General features: G+C 48.6%; 1 protein-coding gene across 2 annotated transcripts in view; it reads left to right on the plus strand.

Moving 5' to 3' along the window:
- Window positions 1-21,049, plus strand: part of B4GALNT3 (beta-1,4-N-acetyl-galactosaminyltransferase 3) — a 60,340-nt gene that overhangs the window by 21,084 nt on the left and 18,207 nt on the right. For both annotated transcript variants that reach the window (XM_066990226.1, XM_066990225.1), the window contains exons 2-4: window positions 13,928-14,031; window positions 14,695-14,772; window positions 20,758-20,853. In XM_066990226.1, the coding sequence (XP_066846327.1) occupies window positions 13,928-14,031; window positions 14,695-14,772; window positions 20,758-20,853 (278 nt within the window). The remainder of the gene's footprint in view (window positions 1-13,927; window positions 14,032-14,694; window positions 14,773-20,757; window positions 20,854-21,049) is intronic.

The raw sequence follows: 21,049 nt of genomic DNA on the forward strand, positions 1-21,049 counted from the left end.
CTGGCTTAAGTGTCACTGAGATCCAGGCACAGCAATAAAATGAACCTGACAGAGGTGAACAATTTTGTTTTAGTTTCCCAGTTTACCTGTTTAGCGTGTTGCATCACAACAGAGAGGTTTCGGGTGGATGGATAAGCTCCCAGACAATAGGCTGCTTAGAATCTAATTGCATCATTTTGGCATTAATCATCCAAGTAGAACAGTGTGTCTAACAGTGGCAGTTGTGTGTATTACAAAATAAAATAGACAAAGCCCTAATATCCTGCAGCAAACAGGATTTACATTCTGCTCCAAGTTTTCTAAATCCTGTGAAATGCTGATGTGGATATTATTCTGCGGTTGCTTTATTTGAATGAAAAATCAGGATCTCATAAATATAGAGAGAATATAAGTACTAAACTTAGCTTGCGAGACCTTTCATTATTCCTTGTATCATTTGATCTATTCTCTTTTGTCCTGCTATTCTCATTTTTCCGTATCACAAAGACTCCTGATCACGGATCTGAAACTTGCTGTGGATAAGGTGGATTTCTAATGAGGTGATGGAGTATTTGTGAGCACAGAAAGGCAGAGAAAGGTTCACAGTGATTTTGGAAACTCTGAAGTAGTTAACTGTATGGCCATTTTAGGACAGTCTTTAAAAAGGCACATGGGTGGCTTGGCTGAAATCCCAGTACACTGGGACTTCTATTTTCCAGGTATTTATAGGCAGAACTTGCAAAAGCAGTTACACTGTAAACTTTTGGAGTTCAGAGTTATCAATGTATTGAGATGACTGACTGGTTTAAAACTGCTTTCACAGATGCTTTTTGCCTCATGTGTCGAACAGGTCAGAGTTATCTTGGAACAGCACAAAGAGCAGGATCATAGCCTTGGACTTCAAGAGAGCAGACTGCCATGCATAGGAACCTGTCTTAAAGATTTGCATGGGAAATAGTTCTGGGGAGCAGGGGATCCAAGAGAACTGGGTGTTTTTTCAAGGATCACCTCCTCCAAACTCAAGAAGGGTCCATCCCAGCATTCAGGAAGAGAAGCAATGGTGGCAGAAGGTCTTCATGGATGGATGTGCCTGACTAAGCTCAAACATAAAAAGGAAGTGTAACAGAAGTGGTAGCAGGGTCAGCTCAGCTGCCTGAGTGTGCAGGGATGGGTTTGGGAGAGCCAAAGCACATCTGAATCTGGAGGGAGATGTGAAGGGCAACAAGAACAACTTCTACAGGTATATCAGTATCAAAAAGGAAGACAAGGGAAAATGTGAGCATGGTAAAACTGGCTTTCAGGAATGCCAAGCCCCTAAGGCCAGAGGGAAAGACCACAAGGAAGATCAACCCTTGGTGGAGGAGGATCAGGTTAGGAAACATTTAAGCTGACTGGACAGACACAAGTCCCTGGGACCTGATGTGTTGCACCCACGAGTGCTGATAAAGTTGGCCTGTGTCACTGCAAGGCCCCTCTAGATCATCGTTGAAAGTTTGTCATGACTGGCGGAGGTCCATGAGGACTGGAAGAACACAAATGTGAAGTGGTACAAAATGCAGCTGGAAGCCAATCACTTGTGTACACCAGGGAGTGACAGTGGGGCAAATATTGTTTAACATCTTCATTAGTGACCTGGACAATAGGGCAAAATGCACCTTCAGCAAATTTGTTCATATAAAACCAGGGGAAATGGTACATACACTGGATGCTTGTGCTGCCATCCAGAGGGACTGCAACAGGCTGGTGAAAGGGGCTGGCAGGAACCATCTGCAGTTCAAGAAAGGGACATGCAAAGTTCTTCCTCCCTGAGAATAATAACCCTATGCCCCCGTACAGGCTAGGGACTAACCAGCTAGAGCAGGAAAGGACCATGGGGTGCCAGTGGACACCAAGTTGATTGTGAGTCAGTGATGTGCCCTTACAGCGAAGGCCAACAGACTCCTGGACTTCATTAGGTCTGACTGAGGAAGATGATCCTTCCCCTCTGCTCAGTCCTGGTGAGACACATTTGGAGCCCTCTGTCCAGTTCTGGGCTCCCCAGATGAGAGACCCAGACGTGCTAAAGTGAGGCCTGCTAAGGACCATAAAAATGATTACAGAAATGGAGCCTCTCACACAAGGAGTGTCCGAGAGAGCTGGGGCTGTTCAGTGCGGAGAAGAGAAGGCTCAGGGAGATCTTATCTGTGTGTACAAATACCTGACAGGAGGGAGTAAGGAATAATGAGACAGACTCTGCTCAGTGAAGAAATAATTTTCTAGTGAAAAGGCGAAGCAATGGGTACAAACCAAACAGAATAATTTCTGTTTAAACAGAGAAAAAATGGTTTTCTTGTAAGAGTAGACAGGCACTGGAATAGGTTGCCCAAGGAGGTTTTGAAGTCTCTGCCCTTGGAGGTATTCAACACCTGACTAGAAGTGGCCCTGAGCAACCTGCTGTAGGTGACTGCTGTGGGCAGGGGTTTGGTCTAGGTGACTTCCAGAGGTGCCTTCCAACCTCAGCAATTCTGCGTTTCTCTATTAGCAAGTGGAAAAAGTGGATGTAAAGACGAATCAAAAACAGACTGCCCTGGGCTCTTTGTGGAGACCAAAAAGTCAGATGCACACACAGTCCTCATCTCCATCCCAGGAGATACAGCATTAGGAACTTTCACATCAAACAGTATATAGCATATAAACCATACTGCAGTTTTTCAGGGCACTGGAGCTGAGGTCCCATGCTCTCCCAGCAGTGCATAACCTGGAGCTCTGTGAGCTAGTAGGGTCAACAGCACGCAAAGGATGGATGATTTAACAACTGGTCCTTTCGCTAAATGCAGTAAAGAGGCCAGCTGCTTTCACTCCCCTTCAGCTTGGCAGAACACATTAGAAATGGGTATTTTCATATATGTGGTTAAGTTGCATAAGGTGGTACACTCATACCATCCTGGAATGGAGTTGACCAGAGTCAGTGGAGCTCAGTAGGAATCGTACCAAGAGCCTATGGAAAAGGTCAGTAAAACTTAATGAAGGGACTGAGAACAGAGTTTGGATGAAATCTCAGGTCAGTGTGTAAATAACCAACGTCAGTCCATGTTTTCATTGGATATTTATTCTGGAGCTAGCGCAGGAATTACTGTGTGAATTTCCTGTGCTGAGTTGCACAAGAGGCAGACTGGATAGTCATTACGGCTTCGGTTGTCCTTAAGTTCATCAGGTACTCGCTGGACTAGGACAGGGCAGTAGGAACCCCTCTTCCTTGTCCTATGGAAATTTCCAACCCTTTGAAAGAAAGCTGTGACTTTGCGCTCGGTCCTTGCAAGCCACCTTAAGCAGCTGGCAGGGCAATTTTATTACTCCGGTAGAGAGCTGTAGCCTGGTTAAACATTCCACTGAAACGGGATAGCTGTGTAATGCAGGCGGCCCCCGCTCCAAGGTGCCTAACCCAGCCATCCCCTCCGGGAGAAGGATCACCTCCTGGAAGCCCTCAGGACCGCCTGATGGCCTCAGGGGCCTGTTGTGGAGAGCAGGGGCCCTGCAGCCTGTACTCTGAAAGCTTCAGCCATGTCCCAGCTTGTGGATGGCTCCAGGTTTGTTCTTGCTGGGACACCGAGCATCTCTCTGAACGCCTCCTGGTTCCCACTTTCCTCATGATTTTCATCAAGCGTGTTGTTGCGCAGGCTGGTTTGACACCGGTGTGGGATTTAGCCTAGGAAGAGGAGGAACGGTATTTCAGAAGTTGGTGGTTTGGATTTGTTGCATGACTGGGTAGGAGCTCTGTAAAGAGACTGTACGCAACCGTGATTCTTCCCCATAGCAACCCCTGTTGGGTAAATGAAGGCGGCCAAGAAATAAGTGTCTGTGCCCTGCGGCCTTTCCCGTTCCGTGCTGAGTCTTTGCCCGGAGGGAGGGCTGGCAGCTTGCTTCGTCCACGGGATTTATGAGCCTGTGTCCCGGAGGAGCCTGAGTACGCCCCTTAGCACTCAGAGGCTTAATAGGTTTTTTAAGACATAGCACATAGGTATTTAGGATTTCCTGTAACACATCAAATCATTAGTCCGTCTTGCATGTTTGTCTGCTCTGGCTAGCAGTCGGAATTTGATGACTCAGAGGGAAGAGGACAGTCTTACAAATCTAGCTCCTTTGCTAAGCAGGGCTGGTGGTGGGTTCAGGGGCATGGACACACATCCTTCACAAAGAGAGATGAAAGCTGGCATTTAGGGTTTAAGCCAAATGAAGCTTTGGGCTTGGATTTGGTGTTCTCCACCTCTGATGAGGAATTTCAGACATTCCTGAAGATTATCCTGAAATTCTGGTTGCTTTTTGGTGCCATTTTAAACGGCACTTGACCATGTGCAAAGCTAAAACAGAAGCTGTAGTTTTGAGGTTTGAACTGGAATCGAGGAAGTAAGCTTGCCCACAGGGATTGTGTCCAAGTTCCTGAAATTTTTGGAGTAGTCCTAGAGCCTCGTTTAAAACCCATTAACATTAGAAGAAGGACTTCAGTTGACTCAAAATTCAAGCTGCAGATAGTCTCTATTCTGGTGTGCCTGGAAATGAGTACCAAAGTATATCTCAACCACTGCACCTTCAATCCTCTTTGTTATTTAGATGACTTGCTTGCTGTTAATATGAGGATAAAACTAGTCCTTACTGCAGAGAAGAAAGTCTCACTCTGTCCTGTTTCCTGATCTTCTAACTCTGTTCTTGCTTTTTCCCATCTCATAACTTTTCTGTAGAGTTGTTCCTGTTTTGTCTGATGGGATGCTTGCTGACCTGCTGATGGCTCAGTACTGGGAGTTGAGCTCTCCTGCTGTGAGTGGCTGCAATGAGCCTGGAGCGTACTTGAGTGACCTCTGTGCTGCGATGTTCATAGCAGGCTTTTCTGAGTCATGGGAGAAGCGTTTTGTGCTCCACGTCAGCTGTGTTCCTAGTTCCCCTTATTGTTACAGGTTGCCCTGCTCTCGTGGGCTAGAGGTGCAGATCTCTCCCTTTCTCCAACACAAAATGGTGTCTGGTTTGGACATAGTGTTATATTTCTCTGAATTTGATATTCATTGGTATGCCTGCTTTTGTGTCCTACTTAGCATAGCTGTCAGGTAAATGTTGTATTGTCCCACATTTAGGTGTCCCTTTGCCTTCAGAGCTTTGTTCGGTGTCAGGGCAGGGTGTCCCATGCAGAGCACTGGGAAGACAAGTCATTCTGTTCCCCTCAATAACATAGGAAAATCCAAATAATTTAAACAACTCATAGGTCATAATCACAAATAAATCATATTTCTGGAGTGGCCTTCAAGAGTGTCTCTTGAGCTCGCTTCCTTTTCTTAAAGTCAGGTCAACCCTACCTGCACCATTCCTGGTAGATGTTTGTCCAGCTTGTTCTTTGTCTGTATTCCTCTTTTCCTTTATTCTTGTTCCAAAGGTGACTGGAGGCAGTCACCTCTGAACCAGGCTGTGTAGGACAATAACATTGGCCACAGAGACCACAGAAGCGATACATTTGAGATGGAGTGGATTACTGCCTTCGAGATGAATTCAGGAGAAGAAAATGGCAACAATGGTTTTGAGTAAAATGGCAAATATAAATGGCAATAGAGAAATATATATATATATATTTTTATTTTCATGGCAGTAGTGGAAGACATTTTCTACAGCACAAAGATCCACAGACCTTGACTGAAAATCAAGCTGCAAGCAGATATTTTGGGAATGCTGCATCTACATGGAAGCGGCGGCAAGCTGTTGAGTCATTGTGAAAGTCCTCGTCCAAGATAGAAGAAATAATGGGTTAGCTATATTCTGTGAAGAAATAAGAAAGGTTGATTCAAAGGCACAGTTGGCATTCAGCTTCACATCTTAGACAGCTCCTATATTAAAAAGCCCTTGGAAAGCTCTTTGAGCAGTGTTAGTGTGCTGCGGTGTTTGGATCAGTTGAGAAAAATGTACTCAAAGCTTTCTGAAAGCTATGTGAATGACTTGCTGAACTTTCCTGGGCACAATTATGTTACAAAAAGAAAACCAGATGGCAAAGACTGCTGAGTATAGAATTGCCATTTTCGTTATTTATTTTTGCAGGTACCTCCCAGTGCTCAGGGGAGAGAAGCCTCATGCATATGTTGCTTCCGTTGTGTTTATTCAGATATCAGGAGCATCAAAACTACAGATCAGCTGATGGCTGAAAGCATTCAGAAACGTGCTCCTTTTTGCAAGGAGTTCTTACTGCTGCTAACGGCAATGCTGTACATGTGAATAAAAGTGGGTAGGAAGCCTCCCAGTTCTGTCTCTGGATGCAGTGCCTATGATTTGCCCCACTGAGCTGGTGATATATGGAAACAAACGTTAGCTTTAATTAACTTGTTACCACAGCAAAAGGAGCCTTTGTTGCCTCTGGTGTCTCTAAGGGCATGGCCTCACCGATGCCTGCAGACGAGGGGAGAAGGCCAGGAACATCATTTGCACTGCTCGTAACCAGGTGGAACATCTGCTTTTCATGCCAGTCACCCCAAGGGCCAGAGAGGGATTTTTTTTATTATTTTTTTTTTGTTTGTAAAAGAAGGCAGACTGTATGTAGAGCTGCAGAGTGTGAATCAGCAGCTGAGGATGTGGTCACTGGCAGTGAATTGGTAGAAACCCATGTAGATGTTCCAAGATTAAAGGTATTTTTGTTCCAAAAATAAAGTCAGATGTTACCCTTTAAAAAAAAAGGCAAGAAATGGAGTCCACAAAGTAGAAAATGATTTTGATCTTAAGAGCAGGAATAAAAATAAAAATTTAGACTTATATGCAAACGTCTGATTTTGTGCCCTTCTGTCAACCTGCCTGTTTTTACAAGCACAGCAAGTATTGTAGTTCAAGCAAGCCAAACATCTTGATCTCTGTCAGTAGATGTTTTTGATGCAAATCCCACGTTTTAAAGACAATGACTTGCGAAAGCCTGGCTCCGTAATTGCAATACTGTAATGTGAATTACTCAAATGCCTTTAATCTCTGTGTGACTGGAAGCTGCTCTTTTTGACATGAACTGTGGCTGTTTTGAAAAATCTGTTGCAGTACACAATGCACAAACAATGTAAAAAGTGAGAGACTGCTTGCTTTTGACAGCTGGGTCTTACAAGGAGGCATACACGGAGTCAGCCTGTGCAGCATGACCTCTCGGGGCCAAGCGCGCTGTAGCAGCAAGACAACTGCCACGTGCTCTGAACTTGCCAGCAGTTTATGACTTTAATTGCACGGCTATTATGGGTATAATGTTGATAACAAATATTTTATTATCTGAAAGTGTCTGCCTGTGTTTTGAGTGGTTAAGATGACCCATGGATTACTGCCAAAGAGAAGCAGAATAGAAAGGATTTCTTGCCCCGTTGTTGTGGAGGTTAGCAGTGCCAAAATCATAGTCTTCATCATATGCTCCTAAAAATGGCAGTGGGTGCTCTTCTCATGCCTTAGTTGGGTCCATTTCACCTTCTTTCCCTGAAATTCAAAATACCCTCCTCCATCTCTCCCCCTTCCCAGATCTAATCCTTCATGGCTCCTTAGTGCGACTTTGCAGAGACAGAAGAGAGGAAGGTGAGGAGGGACTAAGTTGCATGGTCAGAGAGGTGAGGATGGGCAGGAGAGGACTCCTCTACATTGCTCAGGCTACTGGGGCTGTCGCCCCAGGCCAGGGATTACTGCTGTGCAGCTGAACCTGTGCCCCCATGGCTGGGCACCTTGTCCATTTGCTGGTTGTAGCCGTCCCGGGGACAAAAGGGCCTTTTATCACCAGAGCTGGCTCCTGAACCTCCCTGCCTTCAGCATGGCAAGTGCAGATAAGCAGTGGTTGGAGTCAGTTTATTCTAACATACGCTAGGTTGCAACTAGGGCATTTCTGGAGCTAATTTATGAGCTTGGTCCCATAATTTTGAAGGGTAGTGCAACTAGTAGTGACGACACAGACTATCTGACTCAAATCCAGCATTGCATCTCCATGTGTGTATTTCTGCTGAACTCACAGGGGGTAAGCAATATTTGCTAGATAATCTTGTGGCACAGGAATATCCCATGATTTAACTCGAACAATGGAAAATTTTAGTGGCAGAGGCAAGATTTGAATTTTATCTTCCACAAAAAAAGTTAGTGCCCCAGCCACTGCCTATCAGTTCCCTCCTTCCTGTATGAAATACTCCTCCTATAATGAGAAGGCATCAGCAGCAGGTGTTACCTGACACGTGAGTCTTCAGGTAACAGTGCATGAGTGCCCTGGGCTGTTACATCTGCTCGTTTTTCCTCTCTTGTTCTCATGTGCAGCACTCTGCCTTTTCCTTAGTCATACCCCATGTACTTCTGATGCTCCGCAGCGTGATGTCAGAATTTGCAAACTGATGGGCAGCAAAGCCATGCACCTTCACAAAGCAGTGAGTAAGAGATCTAACTGGAGGAAGAATGAAGTAATTCCTGTCTGCACAAGCTGCCTCCAACTTGTGATTTATGCCTGAAGGAGGTCAGCAATTGTATTTTGTGGAGTTCTGTGATAACCAGAAATGGGAAGGTTTGACGGGCTCCCTCTGCAACAACTGGTTTCCTAACTTCTTTTAACTCCAGGAGTGCTGTTCTGACCTTGATCTGAAGGCAAGGAGTTCACTGCCTATGGCTTTTATTGACTTAAATAAGTAACCAGAGAGAATCTCCCTTGATCAAGCTGTACGCTTGAATGATTTTTTTTCTTTTAATAGTTTCTTTGCCTCCCAGCCCTTGATTCATGACCTGCCCTAACCTTCACCTAACCCCGTGGCCAGAAACCATCGGCTGTGTTTTTTCACTTCATCCTTCCCCCACGTTTCTGTTTCAAGAGGTCAGTTTACACTTCCTCTTCATGCTTCGTACCCTTGGTGTCTGGGGACCGCGGACGTGTGTGCGGTAGGCCGGGAGGTTGGCATTGCTTCCCCAGAGCGTGATGCAGCGCTGCCTCGGCCTGATGACCAGGAGCTGGCTGCTGTCGGGCTGCAGCCGTGACGCCATGCTGCCTGGGACATACAGCACGGCGTGGCAGCTTGTCCCTGGGATCTCCCAGGCCAGGATCTCAAGGTCTGTGACACCTGGCCTCAAGCAGCAGGGTGAAAGCACTCGCAGCGCGCTGTGTTTGTGAGCGGGCTGTAAGCTGAATGAGAGCGACCGAGGCAGGAGGTGGAGGTGAGGTTTGTGTTCAGGGCAGGAGGCTTGATGTATTTGCATGTGAGAGACTGCAAATAGCTCCAAGTTGAGCTCCTGTGTCACATTCAGGCAACTTCCCCAGTATGTTTTGGACTACTATGTGTTCAAGGCACGTAATGGTAATATTTGGGGGTATTGGGCACTGCCCCTGCCTGCCTGTTCAGCCAGGAATAACACTGAGAAAGACCTCTAACCATACTGACATTCCTTGGGATGAGAGCAAGTTGAAAAAATCCAGCCAGAAGGGGAGAGGAGAAATAAGATCACCAAAGAGAGAGTTAAAATGTCATGCCATGCTGGGGGTTTGCTGGAGAGTGGGGGTAACGAAGAACAAGATCCTGCCGATTTCTTCTTGCCCTGTCCCTGTAGCATCAGAGGAGAAGGATGGTGTCAGATCAGAAGGAAAAAGCTTCCTAAGCAATACACCCTGTGGGCCTGCTGCTTCCCGAGGCTGCCGACCGAAAGCATTCAGCCTGGCTACAAAAGGGCTGGCGAGCATCTGGGCGTTGATAGCATTTGCAGCTATGTCAGCAGCAGCAGCAACAGCAGAGTACTCAAATCTCAACCTTCGGAGGGAAAGCTGATCACCTGAGAGGGTCAGGGGTTCCCTCCCCTCCTTTCACAAAGCCAGGTACCCTCACCGGCTGATTGAAACATCAGGTGCTGGCTGGGGCCAGAGGCATGTTGGCGGCTGGAAGGATCTGATCTCTGAACAGACAGAGCAGCCCTGGTCACGCTCCTGCCCCGAGGCTGGTAGCTCCCTGGGTGCTTTTATCTCTTATCTCTGGCTGAGGGTTTCTGCTTTTTTATGTATTTATTTATTTTTAATTATATTTTTCTTTTGGGACAGGCTTCAAGCACATTGTTCTGGCCATCATAGCTGTTGGATGACATCTCCCATCACCATTTGCTGTTCCTGCAGCTCTCTTCGCTGGCTTTTGGCCTAAGTGCAGAAAAAGGCATAGCTGAGAAGAGGCAGATTGGCCCTTGGGCCTCGACCCAGGGCAAGAAATATCTTTGCCTTACTTCCTCTTGATGTATTTGTGCTACCCCTGACCTTCTCGCCAGATTGCAGGCAGTTGGCATTTTCCAGTGGCATTATAGCAAATGATAGCTCTGGCTTTGTATTCCTCCTTAGCTGAGCTCTTAAAGGTTGTGTGATGGCCACCAGCTAGGTTATGAGCAGTAGCTTCTGTGGGCGAAGGGAAAGATTGGTGGGTGACTGGGCTGTCAGTAGTGGCTTCCCTCTAGCAGTGAGGGCTCAGTAACCTCAGCCATACGCCAGATCATGGAGTGAGGATAAAAACTGCAGCTTGGGTGAGCTCTGCACAAAGCCCCCATCACTGCCATGAACATGCCTGCCCTTCTGCCCTTCCACAGTTCCTCTGAGAACATCTCATTGCTCCTTGGGTCCCTCCTGGTGTGAAATCATACAAATCCAGGGAGGCTGGCCCTGATGCTGAGGAGGCAGGAGGGTGGCCAGCCCTTCTGGCAAGCGGCATCTGCATCAGTGCAACAGGGTTGCTTTCCTGGGAGGCTTTTGGTGTGAAAAAGTAGCTTTGAAAAACAACAGCATGCTTCAGGAAGTGATGGGAGCTAAAGAACAGAGAAAAGCCAGGGGCTGGCTGGTGCATCTGTCTGACGGACTAACAGCAATAGAGTCTGGCCCAACATCTTCACCTGGCCGCTGGACAGGCTCTCCTAAGCCTTTGATTTTCCTGCCTTTATGTTTTTTTGCCTTTTCCTATCCTAACCAGAACCAGTTTTGCAGAGAGGCTGGAGCAAAACCATTAAAGCTGATAGTCCTGGCATTCCCTCTTAGTAATACCTAAACGTTTGCTGAGGCATTTTAGTCCCTGCCTACTGCTTTTTTCCAGACATACTCTTGTTGACTTCAAGTAGCCGTCAAGAAAGGGTGCCAGCAGCCAGGCTGCTGTGCAGTGGTCATGGAGAGCTCGAGGAAGGGCTGAGCCTGTTGTAGACAGCCTTGGTCTGGTGCTTTTGAGACAGAGCAGTGGATGTAGCCATGGGGCTCAGCTCTCTGACTCTCAGGAGAATACTTGCCAGGCAATGTCTTGAATCCCGTGCTGGGGAGAAGACCATCTCTGTTCCCTCAAGCAGCAGTTGGCCTCAGCAGGTCTTCTGGTTGCAGGGTGCTGAAGGAGCTTTGTCTCTTCTCCTACTTTCTATCATTCCCTCCCTCCTCTTAGCAAGGAAAGCCAGGTTCACCTCCAGGGATACTCCATGGAAATCCCCAGGTGGAAAAGACAACCTTTCAGTGAAGAGCTGTAGCACCAGGAACTTTCTCTAAAGGGAGCATTTATCCTATTATTTTCTGAAATTCATTTCCTACCACGTCGGGGCATTAGCCTGCCAAAGTACAAATTACCCAGCAAGGAAAACGCTACCTCCAGATTAATTTCTAGCTGTTTTGTCTCTTCTGCGTTTGGCTGATGTAAGCATTAGGTAAATATTTGTACAACACAGAGAATTGCCCCCCTTCCTTCTCTTTTCCAAGGGCCAGAGAAATGTCAGCTGTTGGCACTCGTATCCAACCAAGCTTCTGTGTTTGCTCCGAGGTGGGCTCCTTGCCAGTCGTGCGTAGGAGCTCGAGCGCAGACAAGCCCAGGACTCACCGTGGAGGACCAGCCCAAAAGGCAGGCTGTGGTGGCCAGCATCCTGTTTCCAGCCAGGGCTGATTCCTGGCATTTCACGTTGAGCTTATTCCACAGATCAGCGAAGTTCTGCGTTTAAAAACAAAATTAAATAATCTCTCCCCTCTGCAAAAAAGAAAGAACTGCTTCTCTTGGTGTCTTTTTCCCTCAATGAGTCTCCAACAGTGAACTCACTGTTTTATTCATGTTGGTTTTTTTTTTTCTAGTTTTATTTATTTCCTGTCTGATCTAGCCAGGCCCACTCTTCTGGCTCTCTCCTCTGAAGAACGTGTGCCCCTGTCTCCCAAGAGTAAAATGAGCCTTTGAAGCAGTGAGCACTGAACTTTATGTCAGCTCCAAAGACTGTTCCAGCCCCATTGCAAGTGGGACTGTACGTCCAACTGCAGGACATTTGGAAACAGTGGTTTCTGCCTCGTTGTTCTGAACGAGGTGGAAGCTCTCACGTGCTGTTTTATGTGGAGACATAGAAATCTCCTCCTTTCCCATGACAGGCAATCTCTGAAGCATGAGATATGCTTAGCTGCATTAATCAGTAGATTACTCACCCAGACTCCCAGACTGTTTGACTGAAAATCGTTATGCAGAAGATCAAAATTGATATTCGTATGTTTCGTCTTTGACTAACCCCGTAAGTTCAGAATCTGCTGGTGGGAAGACCTAGATCAGAAATTTGTGGCTAAACAGCATCTAACAGGGCCTGAACGAAAACCACACATCTAAGCCAACACGTATCAGAAGAGCAGGGCACTTGAGTTGCCTCTGAGCCTTGTCTCTTCAGTGGCATCTCTGACTACTTACCTTCACATTTTCCACAATTCTTGCACTTTCTTTTCATTAACTGTCCCATTTTTTTCCACACAACGTAGGGGGCAGGATCAACATCTTTGCTTTCTACTCACCTCTGTCAGACACTGCAGCACCCAGCTTCAGGAACAAGCTACCAGTGTTTTGCAACTCTGTTTGTAGGTGCCATAATAGGCCAATTGCTTAACACAGCTGGGGCGGGGAAGCTGTCAAGGGGTTATTTGTGACCTCTAGTTCCTGGGGTTGTTTGGGGTTTGCCTTGGTCTCAACTGAGCTGATCTAAATCATGTCACTTATAAATGCACCCTGCTCTGCTCTACAGTACGTAGATTTTGAGCTGCTCTGCTACCAGCCTGGGAGAAGCAAGTGCTGGTGGAGGTTTGGGCACTTGTGCTCTTCACAGTTAAGCTATCATGTGGTGTGGGCACAGCGCTGAACTGCTGGCAGGTTGGTCAGTTGCTGACTCGATGCCAAAATGTTTAGTAGCTCCAAAAACCACATGGCGTGAGCCACCGTAACACTGCTGGGAGGCACGAGCTGTGCTCACCAGCACCATCTGTTAGTGGTATGGATGGTGATTATGGAGAGCTGCAAGGTTATACATGCTGCATCTGTTCATCTTTGTCCCTCGGGAGAGCAAGGAGGCCAAGAGTTGCAGAAGGATCCAAAACCAGATCCTGTCTCAAGCAGACTGGGAGGGTAATAAAGCTGACTTCACTTAAATAGTGATGCATCAGTGCTAGTACTGTAGGTGTTTAGGTGTTAGTACTTCAGGTGAATGTCCTATCAGGTTTGGTCTTTGTGGTCATTCACTATTTCCTTCAAGAAAAGAAGATTGATAAATTTTATTGTTCAAAAAGCTGCATAATCAGAATAATATTCTTTTGACGGTTGAACTAATTAGGAATCTGGTTATTGTCTTATTTTTCTTTGGGATTCTTAGTTTAAACAATTGGCCATCTTTAGTTTGACCAGTGGGATTATCTGAAGGATCTACAAAGAGGTTCCCAGTCCTGTGGTGATTAATAAAATCTCTGAAATACGTTTTAGAACGATGACAAATCTTTAATACAGCAAATTAATAAGAACAAGGGAAAAGCTTTTGAGGAAGACAAAGGTGATTTCTCTTTCTCTCTGTGTCGGTGTGCCAAGTCGTTGTCACATAAACTTCTGGTCTCTTCTGAGTGATTCAAGAGTGTTGGAGGTCTCTCATTCCCAAGAGGGACCAACCACTTTATTCTGGTTACTGCTGCAGCTTCTTTTTTTAGCCTGTACTCTGACATCTTTTTGTTTCCTCTGTGCAGGATATGAAAACTGGAGGGAACTGGCTAAGGCTCTGGCAGGCACAAATGTACCGGGTGGGGACCCAAGCCTCCCGTTTTACTATCGTCAGAAGATGGGACACCAGGTGAGGAGACTCGGGATGTCTTCTGAACATTTGGGAGGACAAGCCTTCCTTTCTCATGTTGGCCCCACGAGACAGCTCTGTCTACATGAAGAAAAGAGAGCATGCCAGAGAGCAAAATCTGAGCTGACTCACAGCAGTGCGGGTGTACAAAGACTCCACTGTAGTCAACTGAGTTATTTTAGACATACTCAGCTGCAGTGGTGATGTGAAGCTGGCTGGGTATGTGCCACAGGAAGAGATGGAAGCAGAAATGAAAGGTCAGGAGAGAGGTTGTAGTACTCCAGCGAAGTACATCTTGTTGCTGTTGTCTGAAGGAAGTGTTGGAAGAACTATTGCTTGGACCCTTTGAAATGAGGTTGGGCAAAAACAAAACAAAACAAAAAAAAAACAAGTGATAATGACCTAAGTTTTAGCTCTGTGCTAGCAGCCATTATAAAGTGCTGATATTCCTTCAATGGCTCACTCTGGAAAGTTGGTGTCAAGAAAGCCAAGGAGCATTTCCACTCCTCTGTGTCTCCAATGGCCAGCCTCTTCTTTGGAACGATTATGGGAACTTGCTTCTTTTCTCACATGTTCTTGCAAACAGACTCAGGCCCTCTCGTGTAGGATTCAATACCTGGTCACTTGTCAGGTTACTTTGATTTTCCTCTACTTGTATTTCAGAACCAGGAGCATCAAAGAGGTGGGAGGAATAAGTCGAATTATGCAGCTGTGGACAACCCTGTCCCATGGATGCCAGAGGTTTGTGCTTTTCTCCAGCCTTTTGCACAAGGGAGCTGTAGTTAGAGACCTGTGGAAGGGAGGGACCTCTGCCTGGAAATGCATTTGCTTCGCTAACAGTCCATTCCCTATCACTCCCTCCTGGCTTAATGACACTTACAGACCCAAGTAATCATCTGGAAAGACAGGAGTGTCCAGATTCCTGATAATTAGGCGTCTTTCCCAGCCATCAAGGCATCAAGCACCTGCCCATAATTCCCTGAGAGCAGGCAGTCTGCTGTCCCCAAAAGGTGAGGTTTATTCAGATCTGGGAGTGCACAGGACCAAGTATTCAACAAGCAAACACATGACTGTGGCACGCAGAGGCTATGCTACGCTCATATTCTGGCATTTGCTTGTTGCCCAACCCCTGCTCACTGTACACAGAGGTCTCTCCACTTCACTGACACTTGTGATGAACGGAGACCTTCTCTGGTGACCCTTGAAGACTGGGGCAAATGTTCCCTTTGTTTCTTTCACGCCTCATTTATTCTTTCCTCTGCTGTCCCCTTATCTTGCCATTCCTCTTCAGATAAGGGAGCAATGCAGCCTGACGATAATGAGAGGGACACCAGCCAGGGGGCATTTGGCTAATGGAGTCAGCTCCCTAAATTCCTCGAGGTGATTAGAGACCGGCACCAATTAGAAAGTGCTGCCTCCCGGGCAAGTGGCCCACGGAGAGCTCACTCAGGGCCAAGGCTGCTGCAGCACACAGGGCTGACACGGTGCATTTACTGCTCCCTCATCCCACGGCACCAGGTGCTACAGGCTCAGCGTGGCATCTCCATAGCTTCTCACAGGCTTTGCCTGTTGGCTCTGATTTCCACCTCCTGGTGATTTCTCAAAAGCCTGTTAGCCTTGAAATCTGCCAGCTGTGGTGTGCAATGAGCCATTACTGGGTTAGAAATGCAGCCAGTGGGGTGAGCAGCGTGGCTTGGGAGAAGGTGGGTGCTGCGCACAGCAGTGCGCCTTGCTCCCTGCTTGGCACCAGGCAGCAGGCTTGGGTGCCAGCTTGGTGCTCTGCCCCAGGGGAAGGGGCAGGACTTGGGGTGGGATGTGCCTGCGAAGGTGCCTCCTGCCTGGTCCCACACTGCTCCCTGTTGGGGAGGAGAGCCCTGCCAGGTGGAGGGCTGTTGCTTCAGGCTGGGAAGCAAAGCACACATGACTGATTTGGGAATTTGTGGGTGCCTGCGTCCCCAGCTGTGCCCTGCATCAGGCGGTGTGCAGCAGGGACGCTGCAAGAAGGCTTTTGAGTCCCAGGGCGTACAGGCACCAGGCTGGGGAGTGGGTTTGGTTGGCCTTGCTCCACTCCCTCCCTGCCTGCACATAGAGGCCAGGAATTCACTGGTGCCAGCTGCATGAGGTGGAGAGGGATCCACAGACATGGCTCTGTGTGGAGCTGCCTGCTGTCTGCCTAACCGCCAGATGAAATTTCTTCTGACCTGGGGATTAAGTTTTCCTGTAACTCTGCCCAAATTAATTACCTGGGGTCTATGATCCCATTGTGCCCTCCCAGCAACATCTCTAAGCACTTAATTGCATCCTGGTTCCTGGGGTGAGGGCAGGCAGTTTGCCTCCCACAGGTCATGGAGCTGGGCTTTGTTTGAACAGAGGTATATTCTTGACAAACATGAATAATTAACAGGGTTGCAGGGAGCGCTGACAGCCAGCATGACCAAAGAAGGACAGGTTTCAGTTTTCCTCCTTTGGTGTCAGGAGATGAAATGGGTGCTTTAAATCTTCAGATTTGGATAATGTGGTGGGGACGTGTACATGTAGGAAACCCCTAAAAATATTATATGCTCATGTGGGGGAAAGCAGGGTTCAGTCTTTCTCCCGGGCTCCTCGAGGTGCCAGTGCACGATACCTATCCCCGGCAGCCATCACCAGGGCAAACCTGCACCGTGGGACCACGGATGTCACCATTTTTTTGTACCACTGTAGGGATAGGGAAATTTTCAGAAACGCTCCCAGTTAGCCTCAATAGCACCAGTGCTGCACGAAGCCAAAGCATTGTCCCAGGGCATCCTCCTCCCCCAACACCTTTCCTAAGGGGCAGCATCCTTTCCTTACAGGACTGAAAGACAAAGCTGTCCCTGCCCACATCCCTCCCTCGGCTGCTCACAACCATCAGGTGTCAGGGCTGGGAGGGACAGGGGGTCTCTGTTGCTGCCTGATCTTGACGAATTCCCACAAGTGGCTGCAGAGCTTGCAGCAGAGTCCAGCTGCTCGCTGCTGAACGTCCCCCAGCTGGGGGAACTGGCCTGGGCAGGAGGAGGGACAGCGGCCGCCCTGTGCAGACAGAAGAGGCTTATGAACTCAGCTTTGGGAGTTTGGGTTCGCAGCACAACGTCGCCTTTCTTCCCTGGCTCAGGCCCTCTCTGAGCCGCATTTATCGTCCCCGGCGCTGCGCATTCCTGGGGTTGCACACGGCTGATTTGCCTCTGAGATGCCAAGGCTGGCCAGGATTAAATTAGGAAAGACCTCTCTTCTCCATCCTGTCCCAGCATGTCATTGCTGCTGCAACCCTCCCAGCTTTGCTGCCTGCCACGGCACCAGCCTCTGCTCCTGCCCTGGGGCTCCTGGCGCTACTTGCTCCGTGCCCATGACACTGTGCTCAGGAGGGCATCGCCCTGCCCAGACCTCCTGGGGAAGAACAGCTCCCGGGGGCGTGCTCGTGGTGCACGTGCGCTGTGCCAACAGTGCCCTTGGTGCATGACCCGTGGCCGTTTTGGATCCCAGCTGGGTTCTTGCAACACTGCTGTGTTAACAGGGTGGAGATAAGCGACCGGGAGGTGGGGTTGGAAGGGAGGAACCCGAGTGGCAGGAGGAGCCTCTGGATGGGAAAGCACAGACCACATAATGCCAGCTCCCGTTTATGGCCCAGCCCCTGGGCTTCTATTCTTGGTGCTGGCCAAGCAAGTCTACCCAAAATTTCCAAAGCAGATGCTTTTGAGGGGAGAAGGACAACTTAACTTGTTATTTACCGGGTCGTAACTTTCAAACCCTTTGAAAATCAGATGCAAACTGGGAAACCAAACTCAGAAACAGTCCATCAACATTTCTTAGGAGCTCTGTGCATGGATTGTGAATGACGGTGTCATTTATTGCTGCAATCTGCAACAAACACGCCAAGCAGATTATTTTCTGCATGTTCCAGGGGGGACCCAAATAGCAAACAGGAATTTCTCAGCTGCCTGCACTGGGCAGCCATGAGGCGAGCTGGAGGGACAGAGGTGATAGAGTTTCAAAACAGCTGCTGCACTCATGACTCTTGGGGGCCTAAAATTAAAGCGTAGCTCAGTTTTCACTTCCAGAGCAGCGTTTTGGGCAGCCAGCACATATCTGTCAATAACATTCTTCTTTTCCCCTTCAGAGGAAGCAGAGGAAAGTAGGCTGCTGCAACACAGGAGAAAAAAAATGATTTAGAAAAGACTGAAACTACATCCCTGCCCCTGGCAGGGGTTGGAACCAGGTGATCTTTAAGGTCCCTTCCAACCTGAAACATTCTGTGATTATATACATGCAAGAAATGCTTATTATTTACCGGTTAATTATTTCTAGTTGTTGTGAGTACAGGAAAGCAAAGCAATCACATTAGTTCCTGCTAGAAAGTCCTTGTAGGTGTCTTGTAAAGACATTGGAGGTGGGGATGTCAGGCTAGAAATCTCTTACAGCACTGACAGAGCGCTTAGTGCAGGGGCGTCTGCCTTACCTTTTACTAGGCTGCCCACTGCCACAACTCTACAGTAAAGTATTGCATTAGGATGGGACTGGTCCAATTTTCCCCAGCAAAGGAGCAGGTCTGGGCACTCTTTTGGGAATTCCCTCGTACAGATCTGCTTTGGTGTTTGAACAACCGCTTTCCAAAGCCAGCTTAGCTCCATTACTGCCCTGAGTCTCGGGAGCATCTCCCGGGTGTCTTTGCCAGGAAGGCAGTGCAGCACCAGCCTGTCCACGGTGTGGGAGTGTTGTGCTGCATTTGATAGAGATCTGAGGCTGCTATCTGCAGTGTGCAAACAGTTCTCTCAGAAGAAAAAACAGCATCTCTTGTGGATAGCAACAGACCGACTGCTGCAGGACTCGATTCCTGGCAGTGACTAGCTGTGGGAGCCCAGTTTGTTCACCTCAGTGTATGTTCCACAAGAAATAGCAATTTTTATTTGATTTGGGGGAGAAAACAGTGTAAGACCCTTGGGTAAGAACCTGGATTTCTCCAAGGTGCATGGGACTGACCAGCAATTAGGTTGCAACTCGGTGTCACGCCTGCAGTGATTGATTTGTATCGCAGCTCCCTGCAGAGCTCCAAGTTTCTCTTGGCTACAGCCATTGCCCCGAGCCTTCTGTGCCGTTCCTCTCTCATTCTGTGCAGCATCACTTGGGGAAATTACATCTGCTTTGTCTCTCTGCTTTTCCTCTTGCCCGACGGGCAGAGTGTGGGCTGAGGGATGTCAGCAGAGGAGGAAAGCAGAGGGCAGTGGGGAACAAAAGGGACATCCAGACATCAGCCAAGCCCCGGCAGTGCAGACACCAGCGAGAGCAGGCTGACAAGAGACCACTCGAGAGCAGCAGTGGTTATGAATGTGTTTTGCCTGGCACGCAGAGATGATTTTCACGTGCATGACTAAAGCCCACAGCTCACAAAGAGCATTACTGCATAAGCTGGGGCCAGGCCAAGTCTGCTCCACGTCCTTCCTTCAAGCCCCAGTTTATTACAAAACGAAACCCCAACCTGCTATCCTGGGAAAAATAACTCTGTGAAATGGTTTCTCTGCCAGAAGTGCACGGAGGGGCTAGATGCTCCTCCACCACACTGTTGCAGCCCTGCTCGAGAGACTTCCCTGACCAAAACTAGAAATTTGCTGCCATCTGTAGACATTTGGGTGCTATTCAGATGTTTCCAAGCCCTGCTCGCAGAGCCTTGGCTGGGCTCTGTAGCTCCTTATATAGGCAAGACAGCTGTGGAAATCCTCCCCAGTCCCAAGGCAACCTATTCCTTTCTTCAGCATTTCCCCATCTAAGGTTGCCTGTACAGTTTCCAGCTTATTTATTCTCCGCTTTCGGATGCCAACTCTGCAAGGAAGGTTTCAGCATCCCGCTCCACTGGTTGCACGCAGAGAGCCTGGGCTCTCCTGGGAGGCAGCCAGCCCTTCCTTAATGGATGGCTGTGACAAAATAAAGCCTATTCCTCAAGGAGCACGCATCTGCGATCCCACAGCAGCCACCAGGCTTTTCCCAGCAGAGCTGTACTGCAGGTCTCCGTCAGGCACAGAAAGCCTCTCCCCATGGGGCTGGTGGGGTAGCGGGGACAGCCACCCCTGCACACCCTCCTCTGCTGTCTGAACCCCTGCTCTCCTCAGCATTTCTGTGTCTCTGGGCACGCAGAGGCCACACTGTCCATGTGCTCTTGCTCCTTACCCTGCCAATACCTCCGTCTCCCAGAGCAGTTGCTTTTCCCCACTGTCCTCCCTGAGCTTCACCTCACAGACAGACTTCGAGGAGATCTGCCATCTCCCCTCCTGAGGGTGTCCGCTCTTCCATGGGTCAGGAAAACAGCCCTGAAATGGTGGGGGAGCCCAGAATACCTTCATGGAGGACGTAAGACCCTAGAGTCTCCCTGCTTGGATCATTATGGCTGCTGCCACGCCACAACATATCCCAGACCTCATAGCACTGGTCTCTGCTTTAACACCTCTGTGATGGCTCCAAATGAAGTGAGCCCCAGCCATTTAACTGAGCTCTCCCTAGCGTCGTCGCAGCTCCCTGGAGCTGTTCAGACTGTCACCTGGCCCGGCCCCAAACCCGCAGCTGCTTAGACACAGCAGCAGCAGCAGCATCTTTCTTCTCTCTCACAAGCTCTCCAGTGCTGGGGCAGGGGCTGAGGTTGGCAGAGCAGGGGAGGGAGGTGGGAGGGTTGCAGGGGGATGGGGACACAGCAATTCATGGTGCCCTGCTTCTGCCCCCCAGTTCCAGGGCCAGGCCAATCTGCACGTGTTCGAGGACTGGTGTGGCAGCTCCACCGAGCAGCTCAGGAAGAACCTCCACTTCCCCCTCTACCCCCATGTGAGTAAGACCCCAGCAGTCAGTCTCTGTTGTACGGTTCCCAGCTCTGCTTCCTATCTTGATCACCCTCGCTCCCTTTGCGTCTTGTCCCGACGCAAGAAGCTTTCACAGGGGTTCAGCGACCCTTGGGAAGGAGGCTCGTTTTGCCCCTACTGGCCTGCCAGACCTTGGACACAGCATGGAAGAGCCCTGCATT

Source organism: Anser cygnoides, chromosome 1 (assembly GCF_040182565.1).
Source record: "Anser cygnoides isolate HZ-2024a breed goose chromosome 1, Taihu_goose_T2T_genome, whole genome shotgun sequence".
Classification (NCBI taxonomy): Eukaryota; Metazoa; Chordata; class Aves; order Anseriformes; family Anatidae; genus Anser; species Anser cygnoides.